The following is an 11,008-nucleotide window of genomic DNA, read 5'->3' as shown; positions in this document are numbered from 1 at the left end:
TCCTCAGTGTGCTGAGACTGAAAATGCCAAAAGTCTGTGCAGGTCTTGACAAGTATAGCTTTAAAATTCCTGGACTAAAGGTCCTGACAAATCTTAACATCACGTGTCATCATGTCCTCAAACCCACAACATTCTTGTAAAAGTATGTTTCTTCTAGTTCCTACAGTTGCTGACTGCAATGCGTCTGTGCAGAGTTTGACACTAAGAAGGATTTTTCCACTTCATCTGCTGAAAGTGAAAGTTTCTCTGAGCTCATTGAACATGCTGATTTTAAGGGCGGGGCCTACAGCAGGATTTGTGAACATCACAAATAAGTTAGGAGGTCAGTCCTGGTCCAGTATGCAGCTTTTACAGTGTGATATAGAAACTTGAAGCCGACAGTGCACATCCACTGAGAATGGACTTTACAGTGAAGGAGCAGACATCTTGTGTCCAGCAGGAAAACCTTAAAAATGAACAATATTTACATATTCAGAGATTCTGGAGGTTTTAATGAGGTAGAAGGAGGAGATGACTGGTTTTTAATGTGGAAATTTAAAAACATTATCATTCCAAGCTATTTGTACATGTCTTAATAAATGTATGGAGGGGATCTTTTAAGAATTTTTGCTTTAAGCCTCAACCTAATTTTGTTTTGTTCTTCTTCCACAGAACCCCGACATGCTGACGAGGAAGATAAATCTCCGTCACATCAACGCCCACATCACATGTCGTCTGTGTGAGGGCTACCTGATCGACGCCACCACCGTCACAGAGTGCTTACACACCTGTAGGTCCCTCCTCACACACCAATTCCCCTTTTCTGTCTTTCTTTGTGACTCAAAATATCCGCACAGTTTCAGTTCTGCTGCTCACCTTTCAGTTTTGTTTCTGTTTTTCTCTATCATTGTCAGCTCTTTGTCTCATCAGTTTCTTCTCTCTTGTTTACTTGATACATCGGCTGTGTGCGTCTCTAAGGGGATTTTGGGATTTTCCTCGTCTCAGAAGGTGTTGCCTTCAGGATTTATCCCTGATAGGAAGACTCCTGGAGGCAGCAGAGTGATTCCTATGTGATCCATGCAGCTCGGGTCCTACACTGCCTGCAGTCTGTGTAGTCTATCATACCACAGGCTATGAAGTGCCGGATCTGTCTGTCTGTTAGTCGGGCTGGCTGTGCACTAAGTAGGAGTTTTAGGCACCCACAACTTGACGTTTCTCTTCATTTGTATGCTAAGCACACATAAAACAATTGAAAAACATTTAGTGCCTTAAACGTGAGGTGAACGCACACACAGACTCACAGGATGACAGGAAATGAGATTTTTCCCGTCCGGTAATCTGCACGTTCATTGTCCCCCATAAGAACGTAAGAAGATGGCATCTCTCATTCATTCAGTGGTACACCATTAGCAATAAAGTAGGATAATGCCGTGTGTTTGTGTCTTCAGTTGCAGTCATTACACTGTCTGGTCACAGCCTCGGCTGGCGTTGTACAGAAACATTTCTCAAGCCTGAAAGATGGTTATAGGTTAGGCTTCTCTTAAGAACACTCTTTAGAAGAAATGCGTGTTGGCCATAATTACTTCCAAAGTAGTTGAGTTTATGTGTTTGTGTGGTGAATTTAATCAAATCTGTTAACCGTTGCACAAACATCCTCAATGGTGTAAAGATTATATTCATGAAAACCTCCTTTCTCGGTCAAGTTGAATGATTCTTTGTTGTTGATTGATTTTTTGTTAGGATTTATTCAGTGTTATTGGTCAGTTTGCATGTTTACTAATGAGCTTAGAACTTGAATAATCAGCTGCAACAGTTATTGTCATGTAGTCTCAAAAACAAAGTCTTGAATGTTAGATGTTCGATAGACAGATTTTAATTGGGTTTAATTTGATTCCCTGAGGTGTTTTAACAGTTCTCCTCATAATGCAGCTCATTGGGACTGTATTGCATTTGGATTTCTACCATTCTGAAAGCATCCATTTCACTTTTTTTACTTTCTGAAGATTAATTTGGTCAAAAGTGAAACACATAGCTAATGATTTTTTTAAATCTATGTCCAGATTTAAAGACTGTACTTACACTTCCAGCTGGTTACTTGTAATTTGAATCAGTAGAGATGCACTATTAAGATTCTGATACGGCCTTTTAACAGTTTTCACAGTTATAAAACTCTTATGGTAGATACGCCTGCACAATCTAATGCAGTCCAATACAACGGCTATGCTGTAATATACAGAATGTTTGTTTTTTGTCAACGGTAGAAGTGTTAATTAAGTTTTAGCATGGAGATCATAGCTAGTGCTGGGGTTGCACTGGACTACATTATGTTCATATATGTATGAAACAATTTATACAAAAATGAGATACACCTCTCAATAAAATGTAGTTTGAGTACAGCTCCACCTTTAACTATGGCCTCAGTAATAAACATGATTAATGTTTGCATTTCCACTGTTGTATAGGACTGCATTAGATTGCACAGGTGTATCAAATAAACAGGCTTTCTGCTAACAAGAAAATGATGGCACTGTTCTGTGTGTGCAGTCTCTTAGTTCATAATACATCAGTAATACATATATTTAAGCTGATATTCTTTACGAACTGTTGTGAAGAGAAAACAAATCAAACATTCTTCAAAGGAGGAGAGAAATCCAAGCAATGCGCTCACTGTGCCTCAGTTGTAGCAGCTCAAAAATGAAAATAGAACAGCCTTACAGAGACCACATGGGTCTGTTTTTGAAACATTTAATTAACAATATTTGGAATATAAACATAACTAACAATTGAAGTTGTTTCAGTGGGTTTGGATAGTTTAATCAGCAGCCAATTGTTTCATTTTGATTAGTTTGTAATTGAAGCCTGTTCATTGCGAGTCGTTCTGTGTCCATTCATCTTTAAATTTGACTAAAGTAAGTAAACATTATTTATGTAGCACGTTTGAAAACAGAAGTTACAAAGCGCTTTACAGACAGGAGAAAAGGAAAAGAGGAAATAAAGGAGATGGAAATGACAAGGACACAAACAACAGAATATAAAGAAAAGGCCAAATAAAACAACGTGCCTCTGATTTAGCTTCAGACTTGGTGGAGGCCCTTCAAAGGAGCAACAAGCTTTGAAAAAGGCATATTTGACGTGTGACCTGATTTAAGCACAGATTACTTCTTCCAAATGTTTAGGGTTGATGGAAGAGCTTGATTTCCATCGGCTTTACATTTACTAAAACAATATCTGACCCAGAAAATCCTGCTTTTTGAACTGTTGAGTTGTAGAAAATGTAAGCTGTAGCATTATAAACTGCAGCTGTAGACCATCTGTGGGCTTTTTGGCAATTTTCATTACTCTTGTGAAACAAGTTTGAAAGCTTCCTCTCCGATCCCTCAACCATCTAGCCAGACTCTTCCTGTACAACCAGAGAGGCCTCATGTATTTTTCAGCTTCAGTATTGTTAAAACCATCACGTGCTCGGTCAGGTCGGACACTGTTGAGCAGCTTTATAGCGCCTCTACAGGTCAAGCATGTTAGCTTGTGTTTTACTGCCTGCTAGAGAGAAAAGGAAGTGGTGTGACCTTGAATTAGCCATTTTGTAAGGCCTGGGGGGTCTCACTGAGTCGACCTCATCTGCAACCTTAAGTGCCCTTTAATGCTCACCTAAGATCTGGGCAGAGCCAACGGCGTTATACAGGCATCAGGACGAAAACTGTCCGTTTGAGTTGATACTTTGAGGTTCTTGTTAAGAAATCATAATTATCAGGTACTTTAAATAATGACGGGGTCTGTGGATTTGGGGCTCGAAGGCATTCTCACCCCCACTGTGTTTGGAGCTGTTTAATTGAACTCAACACATTTATTCTCGGTACAGTGTGTTTGGGTCGATGAGAGCAGTCTAATCAAACTGGAGTGCGGACCAATCACTTGCTTTTTGGTTCGCCTCGAAGAGATTAAATTGAAGGCTTTTTTTTTTTTTTTTTGGTTAAAAGTGAGAAAAAAACTGTCAGAACAGTCCATACCCCTGATAATACCCCTGATAATACCAAAATTGCAGTGATAAGATGCAACATTAAAAATAAAGTATTAGACAAACCCAGACAGTATGATACCTGGTCTGTCCACCAGAGGGAGCTCTTCCACCACAGATGGGAGCTGTTCTGCCCACGGTAAACATCAGAGACCAGTCGAGAGGCTTTGATTCTCCCTCTCACTTTGAAAAAAGCGGGAATCCTAGGTTGGAGAGTTGAGACAAAGAGATTCACATCACGTCTCTGTTGCAGCTGTTCTGACAGACCGAGCTCCACCGCAATAAAACTGACACCGCAATAAAAAATATCAGGGAGAGATGGATGTGATGGAGGTCTGTGTGCTGAGAGTTACAGTGCTGGTGCTTCAAATGTCCTGTATTATGAACGTGAAGGTTTCCACAGCTGGAAAGTCAAGTAATTTAGGTTTCAACATCATATTTGATATTCGATTATTTATCAAAAGTCAGAATGAGGTAACAGTGTTGAAACCAGTGCTTTAGTCAAGAATGTGTTTTTATTATATCTGTGTGGGCATCTTTTTCTGCAGTTCACCCTGTAGGAGATTAATCAGTTATTTCTTGATTGACATAAAATGTATTCATTAAGACAAACATTGCCTCAGATGTGAGGATTTGCTGCTTTTCTCTGACATATTAATTGATCAGTAAAACAGTAGCTGGTTGTAGTTGTGTGGTGATGTTTCTATGTACAGTTCGGGCTACTTGTAAGACTCTTAACTCAACATCACAAATGGAGCTTGACCAGTATTTGTGTAAAGTCTTGGCTGATATTTACTTTTTAACACACACACCTCACATAGACATTTTTGATCAGGCCTGCTTATAATTGTTTTAGTATTGTGACTTAGATGTGATGGGGACATTTTACAGTGTAGAAATGAAATTTCTAAATGAATTTATTAAATGTAAAGATTTTCTGAGCTGATATGTCTTGTTACTTATCAGCAGACAATATACGGCATTATGCTGTAGCTCTTCGACGAGCTAAATATCAGTCGGCTGAAAACATACTAAAGACACAGTGTAATTGTTGGCCAATACACTATGCACCTGTAGCCCGGACAGTAACCATGACTCTGTGTGTGTGTGTTGATGTGTGGTGGTGTGGGTGTGGTGTGTGTGTGTCTCCAGTCTGTAGAAGCTGCCTAGTGAAGTATCTGGAAGAAAACAACACGTGCCCCACGTGTAGGATTGTTATTCATCAGAGCCATCCACTGCAGTACATCGGGTGAGTGAGGGAGCCGCCGCAGACACCACACTCTTCTGCTTCTGGACACCACAACCACACAGCACACACACACGCAACAACGCAGACCACATGTTATACACGCACAGGTGACGTACACACACAGGTAGGTTGGCTTTTCCATGTTGTCTTTCTCTCTGTTTCCTTCTGCTTTCACACCTCACAAACCTATAATTGACCCCCACCACACACACACACAACACACACACACACAACACCACACACCACACACACACACACACACCACACAATCCACCCACCCTCTCTCTAAGGTTTTGACAGTGCTCCATCAGTGTGCAGGGAGCTGCTCACTGCCGCTGGGAGCATCAGCAGTGCACTGCCAGTAAGGAATAAACTACCAAGGAACAAAGTGCTGCTGGCCTTTCTCCATTTTATTTCTTCTCCTCTGCAGACAGCTGAGGGTTGTCTGTATTTTTGTGAATTTTTGTAGGGTTACATATGTGAACATAAAAAGGTTAAATTAATAATTCTCTTCCCTAGATGAGCCTCTAAAAAATACATACACTATAAGGTGCAATATATAATATATGCAGTTATTCATTAAATGCAAAGTACTATTACATCTTTCAGTGGATTGCCTCATGGATGGCTGAGAGTGTGCAGATTTTCATATTACTCAAACGTTAATTAATGTGGTTTTAGTAATTCATTCCTGTGATCGGTGATCCTACTTAAATAAAGGCTGTTACTGTTTATGATTAGTAAATGAATGAACAGTAATATCATCATATCAGTCGGTGGTATCAGCTCCCCCATGTGAGTCTGTGAAGGCCTCTCGTTCTGTTTAGAGTACTCGTCCAGTTTAGCATTGCACTCCTCTGAAACTGCCAGGCTTTTAAAAGATTAAAATCAATGAAATTTTGGGCTTGTAGTTAGTTATCTGTCTGAGCCCCTTCCAGACACCAACATTATGAGAAGTGAACGGGTCTTTCTAAACACAACTTAACATATGTAAATGTTTCAGTCATATACTTCATATAATATAAATATAATTCATATATTTCACATAATGTTTTGTGAACTATATACTGACATCTTGACATCTGAAATAAAGAAGTAATACAATCATTTCTCTTACCGGCAGGGAGTGATAATACCTGCATGAGAGGGGCCTGAGGGGGGTGCTGCAGTTGGACCCTTTTGCCAATTACACACTGCCTATTATGACATTTCTCTGCTAGCTACTGTTACACATAACAGTCAGCTTGTTCATAATGTGGAGTTGGCTAGTTGCCCCAAATGTATACAAGATGAACCCTCGGATATCTTTAAACATTTAACAGGAAGAGAAAAGCGAGGGAATTTCATATAAAAATACATACAAAATGTATAAAATGATGTACATATTATACATATGGCTGACATAAAAATATAACAGAACTATTTTCACAGGCACACTTGATAAGATCTTGGTAAATGTAGTTTTTATTAAACTGTCTTTAGAAAGGGAAACGGTAAATACATTTTTAAACTTGACATCATTAAATTTAAAGGTAACAGAACATTGGCTCAATACCACACACAGACAATAGAAGCTATATAATACTGTAGAGATATAGTGGATCTTTGTAATAATAACATCGACTATACATTATCGTAGCTCAGACAGTGAAGTTAATGTAACTACTGACAGCTGCTCACCACTGCTGATAGAGTGGACACAGAGCGTGACTGTTATGAAACTGTAGGGGGCCTCAGCAAGCACAGCTGGGAAATATTTGAATAAATTTGCTTCAAAAATGACAACAAATTGCACCTTATCTTTAAAATAATAGTATTGAATGAAGTTTTTCTCGTCAGGTAAAAATGAAGACGTAGACATCTGCTTCTTACTGTTTTGGGAAGTTCACTCAGACTGAATCCTCCTCACTGAGGGATTTTGTTGTTCGTGCCCCTTCTGAGCGCTCAAGCGTTAACGTCTGATTAATGCGACACACAAACTTAATGTGTAACAGCAATTTAGTCATTACAGCCTAAACTGCGCTGTCTGCAGACTCATTGTTTTGCAGGAAATGCTCCATTTCAAACACATTAGCTCTTCGCACAGCTGTTTTTTGCCTCATTGTTTGCAGGAAATTGGAGTTGATGGGAAACATCACAAGTGATTTGAAGGCAAAAACGCCCAACAGATGACGGATAAACCCCATCTGCTCATCAAGAGGATTGATCAAAGTTGATGTTTGAGATTGAACTCAAAATCACACAGACGTCTCCTCACAGAGAATTAGCTGAGCAGAACTAATCCTGCCCCTTGTACTGTCGAGTGTGGCTTTACTTGATGGGTTTAATCCTTTATTTTTTTCACCTAATACTTGAATGATTCTGGTTATGACAATAAAACCATCACAAAATCATACTGAACATTATGTTAAACAGCTGCAAAGAACGCACTTTATGCATTTTATAGTGGCACAATGGAAATCAGTTAATGTAGCTGCTTGTTTATATATACATTTGCCACGTCTTGCCTTTACAGCACTGTTTTTATGTTAAACCTTTATTTACCCTTGTAAAAGTCTCCTTTCAAATAGCAGCACAAGAAATCAATGTTATTGCAAGACAGACAAAATATAGCATTCACGCCAATTAAACGGTAACAGTAGTGAGATTATAGTTTATATACCTGGTGCAAATACACATATATACCTACAGACAGGTGACAAAAAAAGGGGAAACCTGAATAAATGTTTTCGAGAAAGAGGGCTAAATAAATGGTATGTGAATTATATGCTATGGCCTTTACAGTCATCAGATCTCAACACATTTTGAGCAATGTTAGACGATGATCTCCACCACCATCAACCCCGAATAATAAAGAAACATCTTTTGAAGAATGACGGACAGACTTTTAGAATCTATGCTAATTGTCACATTTGCACACAGCAGAGCTCAGTAACAGTCCAAACTTGGTTGTGAGAATGATACTCCCAGCTCTGTCCAGCAGGGGTCAGTGTTCTGCTGCTTTTTGGAGCGAGGCTCAGCATCAAGCAGCTAATTTTGGCCCCAGATACAGTGACTCTCCCAGTGGACAGCAGGGGAGACAAACATGCCACATTTTTCTGTGGTTTTTCCACCATAACGCCGCAGCAAACTCAACATGTCGTGTCCGTTAGCTGGCTGCCACGGCTGGTTGTCCAAAACGCACCATCATGGTGATGGCAGACCTGAGCCCACACTGTGCACCTGTGTCGCCGGCACTGGCTAACAGTGAAATGCTATTTAACACTCTGACTGACAGAGCATATGCTGCACACTAGCCTCTGAGAGCTGGTGCCATTTGGATTTTTCAGCCTAATATAACATGTTTGCCGTAGATCCATATGTGTCAGTTTTATATTTTCTGGTTTTTATCAGGCAGGGATTTCACAGTTAGCTGTGCCTAGAGTTGTACTGTAGATCAGTGGTTGCCAGCCTTTCTTGGCTTGTGACTTCTTTAAACAAAGCATTGTCTATTTGTAACTCATTTTAGAGGCCCGGATAGGTGAAGAAATAAACATGTATTCTGTAGCAGCATAGATATATTTCAGATGAAATGATACTGACTCCTTTGTGGATAGGGAACTACTGCTGTAGATTATACAAAACCATTTTAAATCCTAAACCATACAGTGCTCTGGAATATTTCACACGTGTGGCTATCTTTGGATATCAAATTCAAATGCTGTTGGTCCATAATGTTAATTCTCATCAACTAATAAGGTAACTAATCAATTTCTTGTTTTTTTTTTTTAGCCATGACAGAACAATGCAAGACATTGTCTACAAGTTGGTACCGGGACTTCAAGAGGGTAAGTGCCATTTACTGTCTTTACTTATGAAGCCACCCAGTGAGAGATCCAACTAATAACCTCAAAAGTCTAGCTTGCATTGTGCTCTACCGATGTCCAGTATCTATGTCTCAGGGTTCGTACAAGTCTTGATTTTCAACATACTCTGGTGTTCATTAACACAATCACTCATGTAAACCAAAAGTCTTTGGTTATTTGAAATTAAGCGATCCAGTTGTTGTTTGTCATTTGTTTGCTGTCTCCTGACGTTTGCACTTGTCATTCCTTTACTCTGGAAATTAGCAAGCATTAAATAATGATAATGATCAAAACATGAAATCAAAGTTAATATGAACAGATGGTAAAATAAACAAGGTGACAAAATACAATGATTGCTGTGGGTATACAGGAATTCTGTCATTTATAGTAACAATTTAAATTTAATGCTAAAGGTTTTCAGAGTCTGGACATTTTTGGTTTAGGTACCTTGAAAGTGCTTGAAAAGTACTTGAATTTTGAAAACTGTGCGGACCCTGCTGTATGTATGTTCACAAACTGGCTGGCCATCCACGAGTAATGATTTTTAATAAAATATTAAATTGCTGGGCTGTGAGACCTAATGAAGCAGGTTATAGTGCACACACACATAATCACACACACCGCTGAATTTGTAATGCCCAGTGACAGCAGTGACCTTGAGAAAACGACCCTGTCATTTCTTAATTTTCTCTCTTCCTCGTCCTATGCAGCGGAGATAAAGAAGCAGAGGGATTTCTATCAGAAACTGGGGATGGAGGTGCCTGGAGACATTAAAGGAGAGCTTTGCAATATGAAGACTCATCTAGATCAACGCAATGGTACGGCCTTACCCACACATGCTCCTTCGGTTGTTTTTATAAACACTCAGAGGATACACAGACAGATTTTTGTTTTTGGGTCATTCCTTGCAAATACTGTCATGGATGAATTCTTACGTCTGGTCAAAAAGGAACCCACTAGTGATTGTAATGTCTTGAATTGAAAAATGTGAAAATGTATCCCAACCAGACACATTGGAATCCAACAGTTTCAGTCTTAATTTGGTAATGATACATAATAAAGGTTGATAGTTGGTTTTGTCTGGTCAAATATGCACATAATTTTTTTAGTGATAGCATCCCCTGTGTGAATCCAGTAACTACCCCTGGTGGCTTTAGTAGCTTGATTTGTACCAGGTTCTCCCCTGTTCAACATGCCCTTAATGTAGTGGAGGCCACAGCATGCCAAAAGGTGTTGCATACCTCTATCTTGTCTTATGAGTTATGGGTAGAAATTTGTCCAAATGTTAGTAGCGATAAACATGTCTGAGGTGATCAAACAACCCAACAAAAACAAGGAATAGGAGGGAAGGGAATGTTCCCTTCCCTCATCAGATGGGCTTTGAATGGTATTAACAAATTGTAGCTTCCACTTCTAAATCAATTTCGTCTGCGTTTTTTAAGCAGTAAGTGGGAGATGCCAAGCAAAATTGTAACGTCCTGAAAATCCATGATCATAAGTAGCTTAGTACCAAAAACTGTTGGACAGAGCCCAAGAAAAGGTTGTCACCTCGGCAGCGTGAGTGTCTGGTTCTTCTCATTGTACTATATAAGGCATGAAGCCACCAACTTGTAATGAGTAACATTAGAAGCAAGACCACAAGTAACAGCGGAAGCCATTAAGCAGTAGAGATGAAGGCAATTTAGCCAATCAGAATGAGTCCCCGGACCGCTTGTTGTGCGGCTTTTCCGTACCAGCTCACTTCCAAGGGCTGGTGTAAATGTGTGCCCAGAGGGTTGTCATGCTGGCAGGCCTAATCGCTCGCTTAATCCCCCTCTCTGATTTTGGTAATTAAGGCTCAAATGGAAGTGGAACTGCTCTTCGGCTTCCTGGGCATCGTTGCTTGAAGACAGTTTAGCTACAGCACACACACACACACAC

General features: G+C 39.7%; 1 protein-coding gene across 1 annotated transcript in view; it reads left to right on the top strand.

The window, feature by feature from the left end:
* Nucleotides 1-11,008, top strand: part of LOC118333429 (polycomb group RING finger protein 3) — a 60,301-nt gene that overhangs the window by 29,418 nt on the left and 19,875 nt on the right. The window contains exons 3-6 of the mRNA XM_035669056.1: nucleotides 652-769; nucleotides 5,147-5,243; nucleotides 9,015-9,070; nucleotides 9,799-9,906. Coding sequence (XP_035524949.1) covers nucleotides 652-769; nucleotides 5,147-5,243; nucleotides 9,015-9,070; nucleotides 9,799-9,906 — 379 coding nt within the window. The remainder of the gene's footprint in view (nucleotides 1-651; nucleotides 770-5,146; nucleotides 5,244-9,014; nucleotides 9,071-9,798; nucleotides 9,907-11,008) is intronic.

This window comes from Morone saxatilis, unplaced genomic scaffold (genome assembly GCF_004916995.1).
Source record: "Morone saxatilis isolate NCDOM2014 unplaced genomic scaffold, NCSU_SB_2.0 Contig22, whole genome shotgun sequence".
Classification (NCBI taxonomy): Eukaryota; Metazoa; Chordata; class Actinopteri; family Moronidae; genus Morone; species Morone saxatilis.
This window is presented reverse-complemented; position numbering and strand designations above follow the sequence as displayed.